Here is a 27096-nt window from a genome sequence, read left to right on the forward strand (position 1 = left end):
CTTGGGAATAGAACTAAATCTGGGACTAACCTAGTAGGAAATAGCCTATCACTGGGACCCATCTGAGCACTGTAACTTGAGGGAGGGAAATAACCAGGTTGGTAGACTTTGCTTTCAGAAATTTGGAGTTGATGGGTGAGAAGTATCTCTGTTGCTGGTACAGAATTTCAGGCTTTCATTCTCCTCTTGTTAAAAGGCCAGGTGTCTAACACTTCCTCTTTACCTCCATTTTCTCCATATCCACCTGCACATCTCTACCCATTAGAACTGGATGAACAGGTGTTAGCCTGCTAGAAGAGCTAGCAGTGTCAATAGACCTTCTCCTCAATGTCACAGTCCCCAAATGCCCTAGTGGACAGCTCATTTTGCTAGGAATGCTGTGAGACTACCATTTACTCCCTCCTTCCTTGTTCTTTTTATCGCCTCCAGTTTAAACCACAGGCCCTTTTGTGAACCTTGGCAGTCAGATCAAATTAATTATGCATGTCAAAAAGTCTAGTTTATGTTGAAAGATTGTTGTTTGGACTTTACTTATATGACTTTCCTTTTTACTTACTTCCAAATCAGCAAGTAACATCTGCTAAGGATACATGACACACAGCTGTAAATGCGTGCATGCTGTTCCTGTTCCTTGAGAATTATCATAGTAAAATTCTCTGTGCAAAGTGAGAAAACCACAAGTTTGAAGAACAAGAAAACCATATTCTTGGAAATCTGGACCCAGGAATGGCTATAAATATGACCTACCACCTGAACTTGCTCTTCTCAACCTACATTTTCTCCTTAATTGGTTTTTTAAATCAATATGGTTGTGATCCTTAGGCTACGATACTGAATGATGAGTTAAAACATGTTTCTAGCATATTTTGCTTTCTTTCTATAAGAACAAAGTCAATAGAACAGGAGCTTCAACAATTGTATCTATGATGAAAGAAAGAGTACTTGGACAAGTACAGCTGTAGAGGGAAAAGAAAGATAGATGCACATTTATGTTAAACTGAAGTCAGGAAATACTATGAGGGCTGGCAGAGTGGATCCAGCAATAAGAGCACCTGCTTAGCAAGCATGAGGCCCTGAGTTCAAACCTCAGTGCAGCAAAAAAGAGGAAACACTATGATTTGACAGGTGGTATCAGATTTTTTTTTACTTTTGTCTATGTCCATGAATCACAGCAAACGTGACTATAGCTATTACTGTACACAACTGTGAATTTTATTTGACTATAATACCATCAACTTATCCTAATAGCACCAAGTCTCCATTCACTTACTCCAAATATTGCTTATTTGTTTGGGTTTTGAGTATTCAAATAGATAATTTTAACTTCTTCATGATATTTGAACTATTTCAGAATACATTTGCATCAGAACAAAATTCAACTAGGAATCAATATGAAAAAACTTTACTTATTACTATTTATGATACATAAAAAGAGCAAGTAAAATTATCAAACTTTAATACTCACAGTTTTTCACATATCCATGGATGTTTATATTTAATCAAAGTATCCTTTTAGACCTTTTAAGATTGTTTTTATGAATTCATTATCACACTGCTTGAATTAAAAATTCAGAAATAATCTTTACTTCTGTTCTTTCTGTTCTTTTAAAATGCTGTTCTAGGTTTCTTGGAAGAATTTCTTTTATTTAAGAAACAAATAGTGGCACTTACAAAATAATGGTAACAACTAGTACAGCTCCTATCACTGAGAACACCACAACTGAAATATTAACTCCAAAACTAGAACTGCTTCCAGGACTGGGGTAGTTTGGACTAGGACTCGGATCTTCTTGAGAGGCAGACAAAGCCACTTGTGCAATGTTGGATGATTCTGATGTCAAATTGCTTTTGTCTACACTTCGAATGGCAATGAATGTGTGGGTTGCATTTTCTTCTGAGATTTTTCCTAGTTTAAATGCAAAGGTTTCCTCAGAGTTGGCCTCCTTTGGTACCAGGTCAGAAGTGTTAACTTGAAGAGTATCATCAAAATTGTCTCTTAGGTCAGTGATATTCCCACTTATTCTTATGATATACTCTCGAACTAAGAAAGAAAAGTTACACATGGTTTAGTAAGTAGCATTCATGTTAAATGTCTTTCCATTTATTCTCAAAAATATTATTTAGTTATGCAAAGTACATGTTTATATCAGAAGTCTAACTTTTCAATAAAAGCTAAATATTTCCTTTTCTTTAATTTATCATTATTGTCATTATTATTATTAATAGATGTTTTGAGACAGATTCTCACTACATATCCCAGACTAACCTGGAACTCATGATCCTACTCCCTTAGCCTCCCAAGTGTGGGATTATGGGGGTATACATCATGCCTGGCTAAGTTCTGACTTTCTGCTTTTTTGTGGTACTGGAGTTTGAACTCAGGCCTCATGTTTGCTAGGCAGGTGCTCTGCCTCTTGAGTCATACCTCCAGCCCAGAATTCTGACTTTTAAGCTCTGCCAAATGCACTATCTTTGTATGAAAAGTAGGACCAGGTTAAAATTTATCATGTTTGATTATTCAAGGGAATCAGATTAGAAAGTTCATACTTTGCTGAGCTGTCAGTGAAAAAGTGTTCTTCCCTAACCCACCAATAAAAACACCCTTGCTTTTTAATGAGCTCCTTTCACTCAAGTCAAACTGCATGACACCGTTCTTACCTGTTCCAACATCAAAATCATCTCCTGGTGCTGTCCATGTGAGATTGATGTTGTCCCCATCGAGTGTGGCATGAAGGTCTGTGATTTGACTTGGTGGGAACAGGTCAGGCAATGGACCACTGGGAACATCTGACATCACAAACGCATCTCCAGTTGCTGTTCTGCTGAAACTCTCCAGCACTGTCTGAGCATCGTCAGTTTCAGGTCTTGGTGGGTTCCGCTTGATTTCCCCTGCATTAAAAATTCCCTAGTTTAAAGGGGGCAAAATGTACTAGTATTTTTTGAACTCAATGACTCACCTTCCCAATCCTTCATACCTTTCATGTTTTTGTATTTTCATATGTATAGCTATTTTTTACCAAGTGCTGTGACACAATCGTAAGTATTCATTAGTGGGAGAATTTTTCCTTTGGCATTCTTACCAGGAAGTTGTAGGACCACTTTGGATAACAAATTATTTTGGAATGAAGACTGCACTAAATGAGAACAATGTCACACAATTTAACATATGCTTTTAAAACAAGCATTTGTTTATTTTAAATTATCTTGAACCTAGGGATATATTAGGGGATACCATTCCAAGTTCCTTTCCAACCACTGCGCCAGGTCCCTCCCTCCCTCCCATAAGTGCTAAGGAATAATACTTCTGATTGTTTTCCAATTGCTAATGAAAAGCACCAAAATGTTGCAAGATAAGGGACCAGACAAGGAAAGCTAGAAAAAAAATGTGTTCTTAATGCTTATCATCACCTTACTCTATGCATTTTTTTCTTTTGACTCAATAAGAACATTTCAAATAAATATTTATTCTACAGCACCTGTCATCTGAAGGATAAATCCTGCCACATATTAGATCATTTTCTTTGTCTTGAACTGAAAATTGGGCATATGACTGCTGGTATCATTAAGATATTCCACAGTAACATTAATTACACCAGCTGACAGGCTTTGAGTTCTTATGTGGTATCAGGCTGTTTTCCAAAATTAAGATTAATTTGGAGGCAATTATCTGAGAATTTCATTCTATTTTTTTTTTCTTTGTGGAGCTGCCGTTTGAACTCAGGGCTTCATGCTTGCTAGGCAGACAATCTACCACTTCAGCCATTCTGTCAGCCTCAGAAATTCATTCAAGAAATAGAAAAAACCATACTTTGAGTTGTAAAATGTTTGAAGGTTTAGTCATATCAAGTCACAAATATTTTTCAAACCCTGAGTGGATTTTAGATACCATGAGGTACTCACCATTCACTACCCAGCCTGGAATGAAGGTGGCTCTATTTGCTGGATGTTGTAAGCTTCGCCTGGCAGAGTTTGTTCCTCCATGAGCCCGCACTTTTAAGCTATATCTGCCATTGCCTGAATAAGCTGTAAAATACCTGGAGTAGACTCCATCATTTTTGAAAGCATCAGCACCTTGTTGTAGAAATGAAGAAATAAGCTATGACTGTAAATGAAAAGACAAGTTCATGCATTTTCTAAGACAAGCACTGGCTTCTATGAGCATAACTCAGTATTTTGCACTTGACCTTTGAAGAATATTTCCACTATGTGCTGTGAAAACAATACACTGTTGAGTTGATGCCTTGAGTAATTGCGATGTCTATATATCCTCATAACTCATCTACACAGACTGAAACGTGTGTATGTATAATGCATATTTAAGTATCTCTTCTTTCTGTCCCTTACCAACTTATAAACAGATTACAGTACTTTTCTTGGAATTCCTCTGCCAATGGGTTGCTTGCAGTTTACTTTAATTATATTATACCATTTTGCTGTCAAGAGTCTCCACTAAGGAAAAAGTATTTTTGTTAAGGATTTCATTCTCACTATAGTTAACTAAAATTAGTTATTTCTCTTCAACAATTCTTTTTTTTTTCAGATTGCACTCTCCTGGTCAGTTAACTCTGGTCTGTCGGAGGAAACCCCCATCTACTATGGGAATAAACATTTGGAGGAGCTCAGAAAAACTGTACAATAAATGTAGTTCTTGATTATGACCAGCGTTGGAGTGATCTGTTAAATTGCAAAACACATTTCCTAGGGGAAATACTCTAAGCAGAGGATATTAAAGCAAAGTCCTTGTACCAGCAGTATCTGTACCACACTAAAAATCTGGAACTTTTAGACTTGTTGAGGGAAAGCCCTCAGCATTCTGTATGTTAACAATCCTCCAGAATATACTTTGCTTTGTAGAGTGGGAGAATGCCTGCTCTCAGCTCTTGGCCATCACTAATACCTTCGTAGGTAAAGGCATCCCAAATTAGCTTGTTCTTCAATTAGCTAAATGCTCTCATGGCAGAATGTTAAGAAGTGAAATGAGATGCAGGTGAGCTTTATGCACTGTAGATGGGTTTGTGGAAAGGAAATGAAGAGAAGGGAATAGTGGTGCAAATATTGTTGTGCTTCAAGAAGACATTGAGTTGCACTAAAGAACATTTCGTCCACTAGCTGAAGACAGAATTATAAAATGACTGAACAAATTACATCACAAAAGGTACTGACAGAAACTTGCAATAATTCAGAAGTGTATCAAATTGCTTGTTTCCTTGCACACCAATCTTAAATGAAAGATTCAGTTCCCAGAATAACCCAGACTCTGGATAAAGGCTTTTATGCACCACTCATCCATCCAGACCAGGGAGAAGAGACTGGCCAGCACTGTTTCCTGCTTTTGTCCAGTCAGACCTGGCATCTGATGTGCCAGTGATGAGTCCTCCTTCTGTGGCAGTCCTACTGCCCTGGGCCTCAGTTCTCAGAATTCTGTTTGTGCTTTGTTCCAGCTGTTGAGAAACACACTTTCTCCTCTCGCTTTCCCTGTAGGGTCCTAGATTCTACCACCTTATTCTACCTGGCTGATTTGCCTCACCCTCTCTGCTCAGATTTCCTTCCTCCCTTTCCATTCTTCCTTCCTTCCTCCCTCCCTCCTTCCCTTCTTCCTTCCTTCGCTCCTTCTTTCCTTCCTTCCCTCCTTTCCTCCTCTTCCTTCCTTCCATCCCTTCTACCCCCATCTCTTTTTGTAGTACTGTGGTTTGAACTCAGGGCCACAAGCTTGCTAGGCAGGTGCTCTACCACTTGAATGGCTCCACCAGCTCCAGATATTCTTGATGATGCCTGCCCTAAAAAGAATTGCCCAGAATTCTTGATTCTGTCTCAACCTTCTGAATGAGACCTTGCTAACTGGGGATAGGTATTGACTGTCTTCATGGCAGACAAAAATGATGACAATAAATAATATTTATTGGAAACTTACCATGTGCAAGCCTCTTACTAAGCACTATGTAGGTTTTACCTGATGGTCCTGCTGTTCCTTCACCATCCTTCTCAACTCTTTTCGTGTCTGTCTTACTGCCCTACTTTGCCACAGAGACCCATACCAATCCCGAGATAAGAAAACATCAACTTATTCCTAAAAGCCTGTGAATTACCTGCTCCATTATCCAAAAGTTCCAAAACTTGTGTGATTCCACTGTTTGATTCAATGATAGCTGTCACACTGGCTCCAATGATAGGTATATAGCCCTGTAGAACTTCTGCGTAAACAATCATTGGATTGGGGAAGCTGTTGGCGTTTTTATTCATTTTAGCATTCACTGTGATCGGAGGCACAGAAAAATTTGCTGCCCGAGAAGTCACTGTAATAGTTAGTATTTCTGAGTTTGCTTTGGCCTGAAGATGGTAAGTCCAACTGCCCACCTGAAATTGTCGATGGAAATATATAGTAAGTATCCAGAGTCAAACTATCCTTGTTTCCATTATGCAATTGTAAAATTGCAAAAGTGTGGTGAAAAAAACAGGCTTTGAGGGTTTTCAGGTTTTAAAAGTTGTAAACTAAGGCAGTTCAGGCAAGTCACCCAAGAGTGCTATGCATGGTATCTATACTTTGTGACATCTTGGCTATAAAAATTGCCTCAGTCTTGGCCTTTTCGCTAGCTTCAGAGTCACAGATTCTATGGCCCTGATAGCATTAGGAAGGAAGGGCTCTGTAGCTGTCTCTACACCAAGTTACACAAATTCTTCCTATACTTCATCCTTATGGTTCTTAGACTCCGTTGTCTTCCTTCTTTCATCCTTCCTCTTCTCTGCCATTGTAATTATTAGGATCACACAGGCCAGAAAAGTGCACAGTATTTTATCTTAATTTCCAAGATGATATAATCTTCGACATATTTATGACATGAAACAATTGATTTTCAACTAAAAATTTTTTCACAGGCATTCAAACAACTGATTGCTTACCTGTGCAGTTCCTGGAATAGTAAGATAGGCCATTTTGGAAGCAGTGTCCATTGTGAAATTTGTGACTGCTGTTCCATTGGGATTCCAGAGAAAAATTTCAGGAGGTTGTTTGCTCCATGTGAATTGAAAGAATGTGTCCTTTCCCACGGTGCTGTCAATGATTACAGTGTCATTCATCCAGGAATCATTGTTCAGTGCTGATCCCTTACTTTCCAGCTGTTTAATTATATTAAAAATGAATGACTGCAGAAGAGAATAATCTTACTCTTTTTTCTTTTAAAGATAACTCTTAAATTTTGGTCTGAAACAAGCTTACATATGGCATACCACCTTATACTGTAATATTTCTGAAAGTTTATTGGGCTGTGACTAGAGTATTTGAGTAGAGACAGAGTCAAGGCCTCAGAGCTAAAATAAAGACTAATAAATAACTGAGACAAGCACTCATGAATATTTTCCAAATGTGGAATCCTGAAATAATTTTTCACACATGATAGAGGGAGAACCACCAGACAGAAAATACATTCAACAAGAGAACATACTGATATGTGAAGAATGAAATCTTGAGAAGAGAGAAAGTAAAAGATGAGACTTTCTAAGAGGAGCTTTAAAGAAGTTATTCAAGTCTTTGCTGATAGCTCTTAGTCTTGAAGAGTCAACTTTTTTTTTTAGTTACAAAAATTGTATATATTTATATGTAGAGCATGATGTTTTGAAATATGCATACATTATGGGAGGGCTAAATCAAGCTAATTAGCATAATCTTACACACTTATCCTTTGTTTTTTGTGGTAAGATCAATTAAATCTACTACCTTGGCTATTTTTAAGACTACAATGCATGTTACTTAACTATAGTCAACAGGTTTGTGTAATAGTTCTCTTGAACTTATTTCTCCTATGTGAAACTTTGTATCCTTTACCTAATATCTTTCCAAATTTTACACTCCACCAGCTACTTGTAATAATCATTTTCTTTTTTGCTTCTATTAGTTCAACTTTTTTGGATTCCCCCTTTGACATCATGCACACTTGTGTTTCTTTGCTTTGTTTATTTCACCTAACATGAAGTCCCAGGAGATCCATATTTACCTCTCACCAGAAGATTCCTAAAGGGCACCACTTCAGGAACAATAGGAAATTCTATTTCTACTCCAACTCAGTGCTTAATCAAAAACTCAGTTATCAGAATCCACTGAATTCTGCTTTGAAACATCATTGTTATGACAAAAATCTTAGTCCCCTGTCAAGTACATGTCTTTGAGTGGACATGAGTTAAATCTGAATGTAAATGCCATTTTGACTCCTTATCAGGAAAGGCTAAGAAAATAAGATGATTTTGGTCATATTAGAGGAAAATAAGTGTGGGATACGGGCTTTCCTTTGTACTCCAGCTGCCACTACCAAGCCCAAGTTCTTATCAATTGATATTATTGTAACATGCTTCTAATTGGTCACTATTTCCTCAATCATTTCTACCTGTCATGTCTGTGAGTACAGATTAACCTCACAGAAATTTGCTTTCTTTTTGTTGTTTCTCTATTTTATCAACTGCCACAGATATACCAAGTGTGAGAAAAAATTTTATTCCTTATCTCTTCCATACCTGTGAAAAGTTCCATTCTTAAAATTTTGAGCACCTCTGCATGCAAATTTCTCATTTCTAGCTGATTTTTCTATATTCTGCTTATATACTTTTAAATGTCTTCAGAAAAATTGCTTTTGGAGTTCCCACCATCTACTCAAAATTATTAACGCTAATACAGAGTACAAAATAATGTCTTCAAAATCAGTTCTCTCTCCTTACTTGTCAATTTCAGACTGCAGTAACACTGTTCTCTTCTTCAGGAAGGTTGAAAACCTGAGGAATGACCTTTAATTTATTCTGCATATACTTTCCAGGTTAAGATTATTTTATTTTTTGGAAGGTGGGGATTACTGTGGTTTGAACTCAGGGCCTCATGCTTGCTAGGCAGGCACTCTACCACTTGAGCCACCCCACTTTTTTGTGATGGGTTTTTTGAGATAGGGTTTTGGGAACTATTCTCATAGGCTGTCTTTGATTTGCTATTCAGGTCTCTGCAGGTGTGAGTCACCAGCATTGGGCAAATTTTTGGTCGGGAGGCACTGGGGTTTGAACTCAGGGCCTCACCCTTGCTAGGCAGGCATTTTACTGCTTGATCTGCTTGACCAGCCCTAGGAAGAACTCTTAACTGTTTGCTAGACAAATCTACTGAGCAGATCTCCAAATGAATCTACATATACCCTAAGCCCACATCCTGTAACTTCCTTCTCCTTATTGTTGGGAAGTAGAGAAAAATAGGTTTGCTTAGGTGGTCCAGGCAAATTTTAATGTAGATGACTTGATGAATTGAAAAACTGAAGATAGAAGTCTTGGCATAAAGAGACATGACATAGAATCATGGCAGTGCAAAGAAGGGAAACAGGTTTACATAAAATATATTTTGATGGAAACAGGCTCTGTGGACATCACACATGGGACATGAATTAAAGAACAAAAGTTTATGAATCTAAGTAGCAAAAAATGGTGCTGCTATCGAGACACTGGCAAGAAAAAGAATTGAATTCAGAAGAACTGTGAATAAAATAAAAAAATCCATGGGGAAAAAAGTGGCTGAAGAGGTAAGAAAAGCCCTAGGCTTGCAGACATAACATCATTATTTGCCCTTTCTCCTATTTATTTCTAAGGTACATTCCCTCCAGGCACATTCTGAACTAGGTGCTGAGTTCATTGTTTACATTTAATTCATAGGAGTGAAGAATGCAGAAAAGTTGAAACACAAATTTTTAAAAAATCATTCATCAAAAAAATAGACAAAGTCACAATGAAACCCCCTGTACACTATGACAAGCTAATATAAATGTTAAAAAAATAAGCAAAAATTTGGAAAATTTGATATAATTTAGATTTCAGTGTTGTCCCTTAACCAAACTCTATGGAAATAAGAAAAAAAATGATACTTTACCACTTATTTTGCTCTTATTTCACCACATAATTTTGTTATAGCTAAAGAATAATTTATATATCAAGTTAAATTTTCAATTTTAATTAAAAATTCCTGTGAGAAAATATAGAACTCAAAACTATCAATTTTTTTTGTATGGGGGTGTGGTACTGGGGTTTAAACTCAAGGTCTCCTGCCTGTGCTCTACCACTTGAGCAACTTCCTCAGCAAAAGCTACCAAATTCTTTTTCTCATCTTATGATCAATGCAAGCACAAAACGTCCAGGAGTGGGAACTCTGACCTGAACTGCCTTCTGGGTGGGATCGGCATTTTCTGATGTAAGGGACCCAAAAGCATCAATGAGGCCATTGTTTTCGGCTACATCTGTAGCAAGAAAATGTTTTCCTCCTAAAACATAAATATAGTAGATAGGTTGCTTTCTAGAAAATAAATACTTTTCACAGGTTAATAATAAAAAGGTAACAGTTTAAACAAAATCAAAGTTTTGGTTTGTATTATTAAGCTAGACCAGTGTCAGAGAGCTGTAAAGATGAACTCTGAAATGCTAACTTAAATTATTATAAGTATAACACATAAGATACATTTATAATAGAAACCTCAGCTAGATGAAATACATCAAATAGTCACAGACCATAAAAGAAGATGTTATAATTCCTGGTATTTAGGCTCACAGACATTACAGACCCTTTCCATTTTTATTTAAGAAATAATTCTAACAAAGTTGGCTTTCAGGTTTTTCCAGACAAAGTGGATCAGAAACACAAAATGAGAAAGACAAAAGGGGTGTTGTATCCCCAGGTGTCCTCACAGTAGCTGGCATTGAGGGAATAGAAGAATGGGACACAGGGGGACTAGCCCCAAAAGGTACAACTTGGGCAGAAATAAATTTTATAATGGCCGTGAAAATACTTTGAAATGATAGAGTTTATACAACCAAGCACTGAAAAGCAAATATATATGTGGTACCATTAAAGCCAATTTGATAAAATACTCAATACCCATGATGTAAATTGTGTATCCTCTACTGTGTGTAAGAAGGCATTAGAAATATGGAACCCATTTTCATCACTTCTGTATGCCTCAAATAACAGCCACTATAGTTAGTGATTATCTAGAAATTCACTGTTTCTTTTCAGCCTGAGCTCATGTTCTCCCCCTCACAGCCCATGCCTGATAGAAGGCAGCCTATCCTCTGGTCTCAGGGGGACACCATTCCCTCCATGTGTTTGCATTGTTGCTTTTCATTTATTATTTTTTGGTTATGCCTTGATCATCTTTCTTCACCTCCACTCTTCCTCTACAATCTCAGCATCCTTTTTTGAGACCCAGCTCAGAAGCCACTTAGTCTCTCATGCTTTATTTCCCTCACACTATATAACCCTGGGGGAATTGGTGGCTCCCTCTGCCCACATAGAACTTTATTCTTTATTATTCCAGTAATGCAGGAATGTCATCTGGTTATATTTTATTTTTCCTCCAGACAACTGGACTTTGAACACCATGAGAAAAGAGATTGGGGCAGGTTTGACTCTGGTTTCCAAATCCTGGCAGAGTACCTGCAGAGTGGGAGCTCAAGAGAAGTTGTTGAGTTGTGAAAGCCTACATTTACATATTGTAATTAAAGGTGTGCAATATATAGGTCATGCTTTACCTGTTATATCGCTCATCTCTGTTACTGCTGCATCAGCATCTGGTCCCAAAGCAATAAGATGAATGATGACCCCACTTTGCTTCACAGTCTCAACACAACTACCTGCAGTGTTGTCCTCCCCATCAGTCAGCAGCACTATTTCAGACCCATCTAATTGGGAATTTTTCTTTTCAATTACCTGCAAACATAATTCAGAGCACAATTACCATACTAGTTCAAATGTAATGATAGAAAAAAATTTTAAAAACATTATAGAGGATAGACCAAACTATATATGACAGAAGAGACAGTCTCTGTTTTAAATCATAGAATCTGCAATCAATAATCCCTGGGGAATTTAAATGTAATTTTTTTTGCCTCCTAATTACAGAGAATATTCATCAAATACAAGTAGATGGCTTTAGAATATCCCACCTAGACTAAATGACATTGACATCTCAGCCTGGAAAAGTAAGGTTAGTTAAATACTCAAAATGAAATTAAATATCATTTTCTAGACTATGCTCTGACAAGCCTGCAGTGTATAAAGTCTGTAATACATACAGTCAGATGCATTAAGAATCCACCTCAACATAAAAAGTAACTGATTCCAAATTAGAAAAAAAAAACCCAGTGTGTTTATAAATTAAGGTAGTTTAAATTCTAAGCACATTGATGTCAGAAACCTTATTATAGTACTTTTAATAGAACTAGCAAAGAACTAAGCATATTATTGGTGTACAAATACAACATGAATAATATTTATTGAGTACTGTTTGTCGCTTGAATCATTTCCCTATAAAGCCCAGCACCTTGAAGCTTATAGTTTGAATCTAAGTGCCTAAAATAGCAGAAAACAACAAATTAGCCCAGGAAAACAACTGTATTTCACTTTTTATAATAGTTTTAATTGTAGTGGGTTCTTTGAGTACTATTTTGGGAAACTGAGTCCAGGCCAAAAGGAAAAGAAAAGCCAGATTATCAGTGGTTTTGGGTGTGGGAGTGAAGGTTTGTGTAGATATGAAAACTGGGGTGTTAGAATGTAGAAATCTCTAATAAAACCCCCTCATTACAATTTTTGGGTTTTGAGGATCATAAATACATTCTGACATGCATTGAAAGCAAATAAAATAGTGGATGTCTCCTATACATTTATGGCATTTATACAACATCCCATATGCTCCTCCTACACAATTGAGTCCAAAACAAAGATCCTAAGATGGCACAGAGTGCTGTTTCCCTCACCTCTCCAAGTTGTTTATCCACTGACACCTTAACAGTGGGTCAGTGACTGAGCTGTGGATTCAGTAGGAGCTACGTGGTTCCTGCATTCGTGGGAAGAATTGAATTCAATTGAACAATATTTACTGAGCAGGACTGAGATGCAGAGATGAGCAGCAAAGACACAACTAACATGTAGGTAGAAAAGTACAAAATTGAAAAGAAATAAAAAATGTTATAGGTCAACCATTTACTGAATGTTTGTTATATATTATATATTGATTATATAATGTTATCTATGTATTATTTGAATGTTTTATATATGATACAATTTAACCCAAATCTAAGCCCCCAAATTGTCTCCCTATCTCTACTCTTGCTCACAAGAGGAGTAACCAGCATCACTTTCCTAAAACAACAGTTGATTATCACAGTCTGATTCTTTAAGCTTAACTCATATGGCTTTCTCTACTTATGACCGCCTGTGCTCCATTGACTTTAATGCATACACATCAGTTTGCCTTGTCTGAATGTCACCTAAACTAAAGGACAACTGGCCCAAAGTGGATCACACTATGTAACTTGCTTCATTGCCACAAAAGTTGATGGTCTTTGTACCTAACCATCATGCTTACTTTAGCACCAGCCATTGTACAGTTACAAAACAGTAAGGTCCCTGACTTCATAGTGCTTATGATCTAGGAGCATTTTTTAGGCTTATTTATTCCCCCACACTGATCCACTCAAAATCAAGTGAACTTTTTTCTATGTGCTGTGTCCCGTGTCCCTTATTTTTAATTATGTTAAAATTATATATCAAATATGAGCAGTCCCACTTCACGATAAAATGTCCTGAAAACGAAAAAAGAACAAAATGTGTTTGCAGCATGATTTTCACCTGAAACGCAGCTTGAATTCCAGAGCAGATGGAAGTTCCTCCATCAGCTACTGAAGGTAATTCTTCCAACAGCGTGTTTCGTTCAGTGTTGCCTTTTATTTGGATTAGTTCACTTTCAATACTGGCAGTACTATTAAAGTGAACCATCCCTACCCAGGATCCATTTTCAGCAATCTGCAGCAGGAAATATTTTGCTGCTTGATTCATTCGGTTGAGGCGGTCACTACCCTGAATAAAAAAGGATGAGAAAATAACCAGGTGATTTTCAGCTGGAAGATAACAGCAGATCACACAAATAAGCACATAAAATTTATTGGTAAGAATATTCTGAATATTAACTGTGTTACTGAAGAAAGCAACTATCATTTTTTCAATTGATAAAACTGAAAAAATATGGTTATGTTTATTATGAGATATATACAATTTAGCAAGCAACTCATACTTTTTACCTACAGCTCATTCCTGGCACCAGTTAGAGGTGGAAGTTAGGGTAGAGATTGAGTTGGAATTAGGGGTGATGAATCACATCTTAGAGCATCTCTAATTACTCCTGAGATCCTTTGTGCCTGTTGTCCTAAGATGAAATCACACCTCAGAGCTCACAAATCAACCAAACTATCTTGAACTCCAACTAGATCTGAAATTGCCCAATTTACTGGGGACTAGTCAGGTGACTAGTGAATTTAGTTGTAGCTAAATTCTGAGGAATCCAGTCCCAATTGCTACTACCCTGTTCCTCTTCAATTCCTAAGCTTTCCCCACCCCTTCTCCACCAGTGAGTTAATTGGAACTGACTCTTAGGTAACCCATCAGACTCATATCACCCTTTCCTAGGATATTGCTCAGGATGAATGTATACTTCTTTGTATACATTGTGTATTTGTCTTCTCCAGTCCCTCATCAGCACACTCATGGGTGGTACCTACCCACAACCCCAATTTCCTTCTGAATCCCTGAACTCTATCAGCGTGAAACACTTCTGCATCCCCATATCTGAGAGCTCTTCACTACTTCACTTTGCCTTCAGACTGGATCTACCAGCACCCTGTGCAGTGGAGACTGCTCATCTCCTTTAACATTCCTCAACCAAGTGCATGTGCTGGTGTCTAGCACTTTGCTGCCATCTGTGAAGTCCTGTGTTATTTTGGTGCATTTCATTAATCTGCATCATTCTCTGCCCTTTTCAATAACTATCTTCTCTGTATTTTCTGGAGTTTTTATTCCTGGTCTTCGGCATGTTCTGTTCTACCTCAAATGTGCCATCATTCTAGGTTCTTTATCACATTGCATGTGTTTGTTTAATTCGTTCGTTTTAACAATTATTTATCGATCACCCCTATGTGATGAAATCTGTACTAGGCTATAGGAATACAAAGATGCATCAGGCAATGTTCCAGTTCCTAGAGGAGCTACCAATCTAGTTGGGAGAGGTGTAGTTTCAACAAAATATATAGTAATAGTGGTATTCACAGGCAATGCTTGGAATCAACAGAAGGGTCTACAGCACCAAGAAAGCCCAGCCCATTTCTCTTGAAGGAAGTATCTCTCCTAAAGTTTTGGAGGACAAGTATGCCTTAACCAGACAGTGAGGAGAGGGAGAAAACATGTTCTCTATTGAATTATGAACTTCTGTTTTCGTTTGTTTGTTTTTGTGGTACTATGGCTTGAACTTAATCTACTCCACCAGCCCTTTTTTGTGATTTGTTTTTTTGAGATAGAGTCTTACAAACTATTTGTCCAAGCTGGCTTCGAACCGTGATCCTCCTGATCTCTGTCTCTTGAGTAGCTAGGATTACAGGCATGAGCCACCAGCACCATGCAATCCTCTTGTTCACTTTTCAAGTGCTTAGATTATAGGCATGCCCAGGCCTGAACTATGAACGTCTCAAGGACACAGCACTCTGTTCTCTGAGCCTAACACAATACCTGCCATTCACTGAATGATAACAGGACTGAATGGCTGCATCTACTCATACATTCTTCATGGTGATGGTTATTTTGTTTGTATCATTGAACATAAAGAGGATACCTGTGCAACTGATATAAGTAAAAGAAAAAAATGTTAGGGATTGTGCTAATCTACTAATCCACTCTATCCTCCTGTCTCTCAAGCATTTTCAGTAAAAGGGCCATGGTTAAAAGCAATTTCATATTTCAATCTCTAGTGCTGATCTTTCCACTAAACCTTGACTAAAGCACCTCACAATTCTTGGTCAATCATCCATGTTTTGGAAAAAGTAAAATGACACTCTTAAGTTAGATCTTAACTCTACTGACATATTACTTTCTTTCTTTCTCCACAATATTTTATTGCAGAATACTGAGGTCACAAGTGATGGTACTTTATGCCACCATGGAAGTGGGAACAAGCCAGGTACAGGTAGAGGTTAGTGTGTTCTTAGTATCCTGTTACCCCCGTTGCTATGTCCAGGAAAAAATGGTCCCATGTACTTACAGACATGCTTCCAGATTTATCAAGAACCAAGCACACAATTCTTTCTCTGGGCCTCAGCAATGAGAAGACAGGTGGAGGGGGCGATGTTTCCATAGGTGTGGAATTTTTAAAGTCCTCAGAATTGCTGATTACCTCCCATGTACTTCTGTAATCGCACTTTATGTTTTGTAGACTTGGAGCTTCCTGGTTATGGTTTTTTTCATTACAGAATTCAACTACCTGAAAGATTAACAAAATGAAAAAATAATATTAGTGTACTATGCATTAAAAATCCTAACTACAAACCTGAAAAAACTAAAATGTTCTGAAAATATGCTTTTATTGAATAAAATGTAATGACAATCAATATTATAATTAAGTAGATTTGCTGTAAGAGTATCAATAATAATAGATAACACTAGTTGAGTGTTTACCATTTGTCAGCCAATGTTCAAAGAACTCTCTATTAATATATTGAATCCTTATTTCACCTAGACAGCTATTTTAAGATCAGATATGTCAGGACTGGGGATGTAGTCTAGTGGATGGATTGCTTCTCTGCCATATGAAAAGACTTGGATTCAATCTCTAGCACTGTAATAATAATAATAATAATTAATAATATAATTAAAAAATGAATAAAATCAGCTATAACCTTGGTCATAAATTCTGGTAGCAATGGTTGGCATACTTACCGAATCAATACTTTGCATAAACATTATGGAAGCCTTTTCTGTTTGAACTTCATCAGGGAAGAACTGACAGTCTTTTTCATACAGTTTCGTGGTAGAATTAGTTCTGCATGCTCTAAATACACAGCTGTCTCCTTGGCATGTGTAAACTCTGTTTAGACCAGAGATACCTGTGGAACACCTGAAAATAGGTGACAGTCTTTGAGTTAACAACCTCGTTATTAACACCTTAAAACATCTTAAACGGTTCTTTTCATGATGATTTGTGTCAAGATGCCTTTGTGTGTGACATCAAAGGTTGAGAGTTCTAATCCAAGTATTACCTTTTTTTTTCCCAAGAAATTATAGTGAGAAAATTTAAATGTGACCCTAAGATATACATAATGGCTGAATTCTCTGCTGGGATTGAAGCTGCTGGTTTCTTGCTTGGCCATCTCTCCTGCTGGTTTTGTGGTGGAAACTGCAGTGCAGGCACACCTGGATGAGGGAACTTGTGAAATCATTTACTTTAAGTAGCTTGAGGTTCTGTGCAGATTTGTTTTTGAGGGGAAGATACACCCCCAAAGAGTGGCTCATGGCAGCTACATGTGTCTTGAAAATTTGAGGAGCATTTTCATCCAAAGGGAAATGCCACTGGGAACCAAGAATGAGGTGCTGTCGAAAAGGACAGTAGAATAAGGAGTGATGGTGGCATTTTAGCATTGGTCATAGGTGGCAGTGATTATTGAGCACAGGCTGAATGTGAATATATCTCATCTTTTCCAGAGGCTTCCAGTTCAAATTCAGGAAGCAATGACTGGATTTCACTGAGTATGTAAGGAGTCTTTTAAATATATTTGTGTTCCTGTTGGCTGCAAACCTGGCAAACATAAGGATGCTATGTTTATGAACAGTCTCGATGAATATTCTGCAGAAGAAATGCCATTTATGACATACACCATTGTGGTCCATGTAGCATTTTAAACATGCATCCCTGAAAACTGTGCAGTGGACAGAGGAAGGGCCTTCATAGAAATCATGTACTTTTCGGTTTACCTTTCAATTTATGCCAAAGTCTGTAGCCCCAGAAGGACCTGTAACATTGATGGGGCTGCCTCCACCCAATTTTAGGCAAGTGTTCTATCACTTGAGCCACAAGTGATTAAGCCTTAATAATTGCACCCAATTTTGAATGTATTCCCCACCAACAATTTTGCTCTCTTGACCTCAGAATCAAGAGGATCTTCTATTAACAGCTGTGATGCTAGGTTGATTTTTTTAAATGACATTTTAAAACCTCTGAGAAGTTCCTAGTTGACTTCTTGAAGCTGCTTGATATCTTACTTAGCTCACGTTAGCAGTATATAACCAGTTTTGTCCATTCTTATTGAATATGAATGATTTGATGGACCTCCACCTATAGTAAGTCCATGTACATAGTGTATAAGCTTAGTCCAAATGAGTTCTGGCACCCATGGCAGAGAGGTATAATATATCAAATTGCCCATTAAATGTTAACTATTAAATTTATGTATATTTTAAATGGGCAACCAGCTTATTTATGATCAATTTTCTAAGAACTTAAAAGCATCTTGTGATATAACATCTATTATTTTCACAGGGGCAAATTGCACAATTATCATTTGAAAGAAGTTAAAGCAAGGAACATAAGACCAGCTAAAAGCCCAAGGTAACCTAGGAGAGACAGATAGTCATGCCTTGTTGCTTCAATTTTCTTTGACTTAGCGCTGTAGAAAGGCTGGTCTTCATTGTACTCATCAAACACTCCCCAGCGGAGATGGGCCCACTCGTGCACAAGCAGTCTACCTGTGGGAAAGCAATTTTAAATATGGTCATAATTCAACTGACAAAATTAGTGTCTTAAAAATTTGAATGGCACACACCTGTAATCTCAGGATCTGGGAGGCAGAGGCAGGAGGATCACAAGTTCTAGGTAAGCCTGGGCTATATAGTAAGAGTCTATCTCAGAAACAATTTTTTTAAAAAAAAAAAAGATATTCCTTCAAGTATGAAGTATACGTGGGTTTAGGTTTTTCATTCTTAACATTTATAGTTTATTTATGAGAAGAGCCTGCTATATTAAATGACAATATATATATAGTATATTATCTTTTTATTCCATATGTTAAATTAATGAAACATTTATGGGATAGATACTATGATCAAATTAGACTAGGTTTCAGGTTTTGGTTCTTGGGGTGGGTGCAAAAAGTCTTACATATTATGATGGTTTATGGCTTTCTAAACCTCAACCCTATCAACAATAATTCTGCTGTGTTAAGATACAACATGTATGCAGTTAGGAAATGCTCTTGAGAGGGTGATAATGAAAAAAAAAGATTGAGAAGCACTATTACAGATCACCTAAAATTTAGGGGATGTCAAAAGGAAGTGATTCACTTCTGATACACGACAGATTAATTACATGAAACAAAAGAACCCTTTGTTGGCAGTACTGGAGTTTGAACTCAGGGTCTTGCATTTATAATGTAGGTGCTTTCCACTAGATCCACACCCCCAACCCTTTTTGCTTTAGATATTTTTCAAATAGGGTCTCTCATTTACGCCTATACAACATCCATCTATTTAGGCTTCTGGCATAGCTGTGATGACAGGCATGTGCCACCATGCCCCATTTTACTGGTTGAGACAGGATCTTGATAATTTTTACCAGGGCTGGCTTTGAACTGCAATCCACCCAATCTCCTCCTCCTGAGTAGCTAGTATTATAGGTGTATACTATGTGCCTAACTGAAACAATATTTTTAATTTTATATTTACTATGGTACTAGGTATCAAGAAATATAAAGATGTGTAAGGTATAGTCATTATCTTGCAGAAGTTTTGAGAAAGGTAGTTAGAATAAACCATTATTTTAAGTATTTCAGGATGAGTTGTAAAATACAGATGAATCCACAGTTAAGATGCAGAAGAGACAGAAATGGAGAGGATTCTAGATATAACTTGCTTTTCTGCTACAACGAATGCTTCAGTGTACAAATGACTTCATGTGAGATCTGGCACACGGGGAAACAGCAGTGTTAGGTGGAAGTCTTGCCTCTCAAAGTATGGTCCTGACCAGCAACATCCACATCACGTGGAGCTCATTGCGAATGCACAGTTTCAGGCCCATCCTAAATCTACTGGATCAGAATTTGAATTTTAACAAGATCCCAAGTTATCCCTTTATATATTAAACTTTTAAATTATTGGCTTAAGGTTTCCTGGATAAATGAAACCAGGTGACTAGGAATAGAATTATAATTTTCAGTATGGAAGGGCACAGCCCTTATATCAGCTACTGAAACAGGAGTTTGCTGAAATGTTTAAAAAATGAAAACTGCCTGCACCTGTGGCTGTCTTCATAAACAGGTCCACTATCATACTTGTTCCCTCCTCAGGTTGCCCCAGCTCCCACCCACTTTAAAAGCAGTCCCTGTGACTCAGAATTCCACTCCATCTCCATTCTCCTATCAGTTGGGCTGTCTGTTGTTATTTGTAATGGAATTTCTATTCTGTGTGTGCATTTGTGTGCAAGTGTGTGCACACACTTTAATGTTTACTATGGCAGCCTACAGGCAGACCCTGGAGTTCCTGCCTGGGTGGCCCAAATGAACTTTCCAAGTATCAGTTTTCCTTTGTTATTGTAATCATTGTTACCACAAATTTGCATAGATCTTGAGGGCTCCCTTGTTCATCTTATTTTTCTAAAACCTGTGTTAGGGCATGGTTTGCAGAATGCAAGTTTTTCACACACACACACACACACACACACACACACACACACACACCCCACACCATTATGAAATAAAGATCTGTCTGGAGTAAAGGTGGAACCTGTCTCACTGTCTCAGTAACGAATAAGGCTGAGGCTGATGCTGAGGTGTGGGCTATGGAAAGGTCAAGCGCTCAGATGGAGACACTGGCCTGAAGAGAAATCTTCCTGTTCTATGACAGCTGGTGAAAGTTTTTCTAGGTAGAAAAAGATAGAGATATATGTAAGTTTAGATGAGGGTGGGGACTTCTATTTTCTCATTGAAGACACTTGTCAATTGATGGGAGTGAGAGTAAAAAGAGTGGCTAGAAATCTTGAGAAAAATGGTAGAAATTTTAGAAAGCTTCTATGGGAAATGAGAAAGGGTGCTGAGATAAGCCTAGAAAATATATTGCTGAAAAGCATTGAAGGATGTCACTGAGCTTGGTAACTGAATTTTTAGTACTGTGAATTAATATTATAATTCTCTTAGACAATAAGGGAAACATCTAACAGGAGTCAAAGAGACTGGCTGGGTAAATCAACCCTAAATATTTAGTAAGTTGACTGAAAGCTACGGATAAGAGAGGTGAGGAATTGAGCCATTTGTACTTGGGTTGAAGTGACTGACTTCATTGGTTATGCCTGCTAGAAAGGAAGTACAGTGGGGAGGGTGGAATGGATCAAGCAGACAAGGAGAACATGAGGGACATCTGGTTAGGATAATATATGAGGAACAGGTAACACTGGGATGTGGGGGGTGATGGAGCTTTTAAGATTGGAGTAGGGAAAGCAGTCCAGATAATGACTAGGACTGGCTGAGTGCTGGCAGGCAAGAGAGTTAGTGAATGCTCAATGGACAAGCAATGGAGAGGATTGTACGAGGATTCATGAGACTTTTCTTTGAATAGTGACATGAATTGGCCCATCGTTTAACAACAACTTTCATTTCCTTTAAATAATCTGGGTAAAGCACATTCATTTAGAAAATTGATCTTAACATTTAGATCAATCTAGATGAAATTGCTATTGTGTGTGTGTGTGTTTGTGTGTGTGTTTGTGTGTGTATGGCGGTACTGGAGTTTGAACTGAGGGCTTTGCATTTGCTAGGCAGGTGCTCTACCACTTTAGTTACACCTGCAGCCCTTTTGCTCTGGTTATTTTGGAGATAGGGTCTTACTATGCTCACTTCTATCTGGACTGCAGTCCTCCTGTTTTAAGCTTCCCACAGTATCTGGGATGACAGGTAAATGACACAAATCACAGCCTTTTTCTGTCGAGATAAGGTCTTGCAAACTTTTTGCAAGATCCTGGACTGGAACCAGGATCCCCTTGATCTCAGCCTCCCATGTGGTTTAGGATGACAAGAGTGTACCACCATGCCCAGCTATTGGCTGAGATGGGATCTTGAGAACTGACCTCAAACCATGATCCTCCTGATCACAGACTCCCAAGTAGCTAGAATTACAGGGATGAGCCACTTGCACCTGGCTGAAGTTTCATTTTTAATAGATATAAATGATCAATCTTAGATAAATTCATCTGGTATAGCCAAGTAGTTTGAATAATAATGTCAGGAACAAGCAGCCTATGAATGTTTTTCCTGACCAGCAACTGGCATCATGGCTCTTTCCAGCTTGCTACAGGTCTGGTTTCCATGGAGCTGGCTATGATTGGTTAATATTCACCTGTGGAGAACTGGAGCATTAAAACCTAAAAGTATGTCTTTAGAAAACATTTACTATTTCTGCTTTCTTTATAAATTTCTGAAGATACTGTACATACTATATTAACTGAATTAATGTTCACAAAAATTCTACAAGGTATAAACTTGTCTATTCACCATTAGGCCAGGAATACACAGAAGGAGGGTAGGTCACTTGTTTCTGGTCACATAGCTAATAAACAAAAGATCTGATATTTGAAACTAAAGACTTCTTTTTCAAAGCCTGCTCTTTTACCCTGGGAACAGATCTGCTTATTGCAAAATTAGTTGTTTTAACCAAATCTCTTACCTGGTGGTCCATATTCATTTAGCTTTTTTCCCAATACAAAGTCAGGGGTGAAATGAATGTATTCTGCTTTTTCTCCACATTCTGTGAACTGCTTGGTGTATGGTTCATCTCTGCCTGAAATGGTGGGTGGTGCAACTCTAACATCAGCCTGTAAATGTTTAAAACGATTTAAAAAATGTCAATAACAGAAATAAAAACTTTTAGTGACTCTGAAACAATTTGTGGCAAGACCAGAGCATGTCAGAAAATATTCTTTTTGTTAGAGATGATGTTGACACTTACATGTATGTAGCTCTCATATGTGGGCCTCTTGTATTGAAGACTGTCCTCCCAACTCTCAGGAATTAATATAGATACATTTTTGAAAAAAAATCTTTTTTGTGTGGCTTCGAACAGATAAGTAGATGCAGTAGTCACTATTTCCTGTAACAAAGGAAAAAAATCTGTGAGAATGGCTAAGTAGGGGTTCATGCCAGTCATTTCCCACTTTTCATTGTTTATACAAAAGCAACTGACTAATAAGCAGGGTCTCTTCCTATAATTCCATCTCTGTTACCTGTCTATCCCAAACTCTCATTTTATCCTGCACACGGAAGGGCTTCTCAGTCTTCTATCCTCTTACCGCAAAGGGCAACTATGTTATCTTGGTGACTAAAGGAATTGAGTAATATGAATATCTACCTGGACTTTGGAGTCATTTGCTTGATTCCAACACTGATGTTAGCACTTTCTGGGTGACAGATCTTGGTTGATTTATTTAATGCTCTGAAGCTCAGTTTCCTATCCTCTTTTAATGGACATTGCTACCCTAGCTATTTTATGGCTGGCATGAGGACAGAATGAACTAGAAAGGATGCTGCACATAAGCAGTCCTAAAACTGTTTGATGCCATTACTGATTGGAAGAAATGTGAGTCACAAACAGCATGGGCTGATACAAGCTGAGGAGGACAGTTGTAGAAATTGGTATAGATGGGAGTTTCCTTTCCTCACACCACCCCAAGGAGAGGCAGCAGGGCTGGGTGCCTGATGAGTGGGGTTAAGGAAAAATCCATAGTAGGGGTAAAATGTTGATCACAGAACTGTTAATTTGTCACCAAACTGAAAATAATATCACCTTTTATTATCATGAACTGAAATTTACAAAGATTAGTAAGAGAAATTAACTCTCCATAACACTTAGTAACTAGTGGGGGAATTGATGGGTGAAAGGCCCTTAAGAACATCTACTGTACACGATCAAGTCCACTACATGAGGAATCCTGGATGGTGGATGATGATGTTAATTTCTTCATCATGATGGAAGCATCCCAGTCTACAGTGTTGTGTTCAAGATAGGCTCCTGTTTGATGCTTTCTGGTTTAACAAAAGCCCACACTAGAACTGTTGTCAGAAATCCAGGTTCTCTTCTTGGTACTCTTTAAGACAGTCTAATGTGCTGACTCACGTGCACTGTATGAAGCAAACTGATTGCATTCAGAACCGTGGGATTAGTCAGAAGGTCAGAGTTCAGATAACTGAAAGCCCAGAGGACTGGCTGGGAGGGAGGAAAAGGGCTTTGGAGAACTCTAAGGTAGGTTGTAAATTACTTCAGCATTGACCTAAGACAGGTGAAAGAACTCTCTCAATAGCCCTAGGTGGCTGTGTGTGTTGCATAGTGGTGTGTTCATGGGTCATGGAGAGATTTCAGAGACCTATTACATGTCTGAAATCGCCTGAAATATAATGGTTTTCAAACATTTTCTGGGCACAATTCCTATAATATTCCTTCTAAATTCCTTCTCAGAATTCATATAACATCCTAGTTGGATCAAAGAAGATGGAGATGTGAGTGTTTGCAAAAGTAATTAATTACTCTTGTAACTGAGTACCTCTGTGCTCCATCATTTATAGACTATGAGTTACAAATGACATACTGAATCACCTGAGCACAACTTAGTTTATGCCCACCATAGGCTTGAACAATGAGCATCAGGACCCAGGAGCAGAGGAATTGAAAATGAGGCATTAATTAATGTGGATGTGAGGGACATGGAAAATAATCCATACAGGTGTACTGTCAATCATTACACTGCATGGAATATTGTTAGCCTGAAGAAACTTCAGAAAATCAGAGTCACAGGCTTAGTACTGGAGCCTTTCTCTTCTTCTGTTTGCCCTCAGTCAGTGGATTCATATCATCTGCACAGTAAGACTCAAATTTTTATTTACACAAATATTTTCACCCTGAATTCAGATTTCTGTCCCTCTGTTTGGATATCTAAAAGATGTCTCAATTTCAAAACACTCCAAACCAAATGTCATTTTTTTCTGCACTTAACAATCTGTCTTTCTCAATTGATAATTCCATCCTTTCAAGTGTTCAGGTAAAAGACTTGAAGTCTTTCTTGACTCATATTTCTTTCTGCCATCCCCTACACTCCCATCCAGACCATCAGAAAGTATTGTGACTAATACCCTCAATATATGTTTAGGATCACACACTGTAATGATCTCTGTGTGACCTGCCTGTCTTTGTCACCATCACTGCTCACTGACCAAAACTTTCCATCCGGGTCCTTTTGCCCCTCTATTCTGCAGCAGCGTTTATACAGGATGTGTGGCAAGTGCAAATCCTCCACCATTTCCTCCACATGCAGTCAGAGAGTCCAGAACACACACAGGAGCACATTTCTCTCTGCTCTGAACACTGCAGGGATTCTCAGCTCACTCAGAGTAAGAGCCAAAGTCTTTTCCATGGTCTCCTCCCTGCTACCTCTTCTAACTTCCTCTAGCCCCCATCCAGTTGCTCATTCACTGGGGTTTCCTTGGTCACATCAAGCTGTTCTCCCCTCTAGAATGTTCTTGTATCTCAGGGTTTCAATGAGCTCTTCTTTCACTCATATTGGGCTCTGATCAGATGTCACACCATCAGTGAGGTCTTCCCTGGCTATCCTACATCAAATAGTAACTCATATCTCCCTTTATTTCAGCCACTATCCACCCTCTGTACCCCTTTCCTGGTTCATTGTGCTCCAGCAACATACCACCTGTTCTGCTGGTTAATTTATTTATTGCAGTACTAGGGTTTGAACTCAGGTCCTCATGCTGGTTTATTTTTATTAATTATGCCTCCAAAAAGGATACACACTCCATGAGGTCTTAGACATTTTTCCTTTAATTTACTACTCTGTTCCATTATCCCATAGCATTAAATGAATATTTATTTAAAGAACATTTGAGTCCAAATGCTAATGTACAGATGAGGAATTGAGGATCAGAGAGGCGCAGTGCCTTGTCTTTGGTCTTGTGGTGAGATTGGGTGTAACCCCATCTAGAAATTCCGTCTCCCTTGACCCTCTCCAGCATTGTCCTCACTACAAACCCCTGCTTTTAAACTCCCTGGAGCATTGATAAGCTTCCATAATAATTCACAATTAACATTCTTTCTTTTCCATAATTCACCTGGAAGAAATTACATTTTCCTTACCTTTAGTTGTTCAGTTATGTTTTCATCTTCTGGCACACTGGGATCAATAGCAATGATAACATCTTCATAACCATTATCATTCAGCTTAACAAAGGTGCTGTTTGACCCCTGTAGCAGGTAGAGGAGTAAGAGGAAAACTAAACCTCGAAATAACCTCATCATTCCTCTCTAGTTGCACAAAAGGCTTTCTTTTCACCTCGCCTCTCTCCAGGTATATATACTCCTAAAAAATCATCATAGTTGACTGGTTATGGGTTGTTGTCTTGTATAAAGGTCAATGCTGCACATAAGGGAAAATACGTGACTTCAAGTTTTACAGTAGTTTTATTGTCTGTTGCTGTAAAGTGATCAAGAAGCAATATGAAATGCACTGAACATTTTCCTCTTATGAAACATTTTTGTGGTATTGGGTTTTAAACTTGGGGCCTTGTGCTTGCTAGGCAAGTATTCTATCACCTGGACCATGTCCCTACCCCTCTCTTACGACACATTTTTACACTTCCTAATTTTGTTAATTTCTAAAAAATATTCACATTCTTTATATATTTTCTATAGAATAGGATGTGAACATGAATAAAATAATAATAAAATGAGCAGACCCAATAATGCTAATGTTGTTCCTCATTTTACAGAGCAATTTAATTTTATCTAGATTATTTGTCCCCTAAGGAATAATTATATAAATAATGGAAGAGAGTGTAAGATTATCAAATGAGGCAAGTTGAGTTTTAAACCCAAATTAAAGATGTAAACACTGACAAATTTAAGAAGATTTGGTGATGTCAAATTGCTAAACTAAAAAAAAAAAAATCCTGTCCAGTAAGAGTGAATGGGATTTGTTTTTACATCACATATAAGAAACACGTGGTACTTTTCTGGTTACTATTGAGGCAGAGTGAATAATACTGATAGTCAGTACTTACTCAGTGGTTATCAGGGCACAGATTCTCTTACTTCTCAGTGCTGCTCTCTAAGGTAAGTATGTATATTATTTTATGTAATAAGAAATTATTTAAAACTTGCCACAACCTCACAGCTCATGAATATCAGAATCATTCTTATTTCAGAGCCCAGGGATTTAATCACTCCATAGCAAGACA

The 27096-nt window shown here is 37.9% G+C and overlaps 1 protein-coding gene across 1 annotated transcript; it reads right to left on the reverse strand.

Annotated features, from left to right (window-relative positions):
• Positions 1 to 1117: 1117 nt before the first annotated feature.
• Positions 1118 to 26197, reverse strand: LOC109674364 (calcium-activated chloride channel regulator 4-like). Its single transcript, XM_074079525.1, has 14 exons — positions 25997 to 26197; positions 22811 to 22951; positions 22529 to 22676; positions 18457 to 18565; positions 16763 to 16940; positions 16089 to 16307; positions 13634 to 13861; positions 11536 to 11713; positions 10165 to 10271; positions 6898 to 7113; positions 6087 to 6354; positions 3901 to 4071; positions 2659 to 2889; positions 1118 to 2041 (listed from the first exon to the last, which is right to left on the reverse strand). Exons 1-14 carry the CDS (start codon positions 26156 to 26158, stop codon positions 1668 to 1670), a joined length of 2730 nt encoding a protein of 909 aa, XP_073935626.1. The 5' UTR covers positions 26159 to 26197; the 3' UTR covers positions 1118 to 1667.
• Between the last annotated feature and the right edge of the window lie 899 nt (positions 26198 to 27096).

Source organism: Castor canadensis, chromosome 7 (assembly GCF_047511655.1).
Source record: "Castor canadensis chromosome 7, mCasCan1.hap1v2, whole genome shotgun sequence".
Lineage (NCBI taxonomy): Eukaryota > Metazoa > Chordata > Mammalia > Rodentia > Castoridae > Castor > Castor canadensis.

Coding starts and splice junctions, on each gene's coding strand:
- LOC109674364 (XM_074079525.1), bottom strand. CDS start 26,158: ATGATGAGGTTATTTCGAGGTTTAGTTTTCCTCTTACTCCTCTACCTG. Junction 22,677..22,810: donor CATATGAGAGCTACATACAT/GTAAGTGTCAAC, acceptor AAACATTTACAG/GCTGATGTTAGAGTTGCACC. Junction 11,714..13,633: donor GAATTCAAGCTGCGTTTCAG/GTGAAAATCATG, acceptor TTATGTTTGCAG/GTAATTGAAAAGAAAAATTC.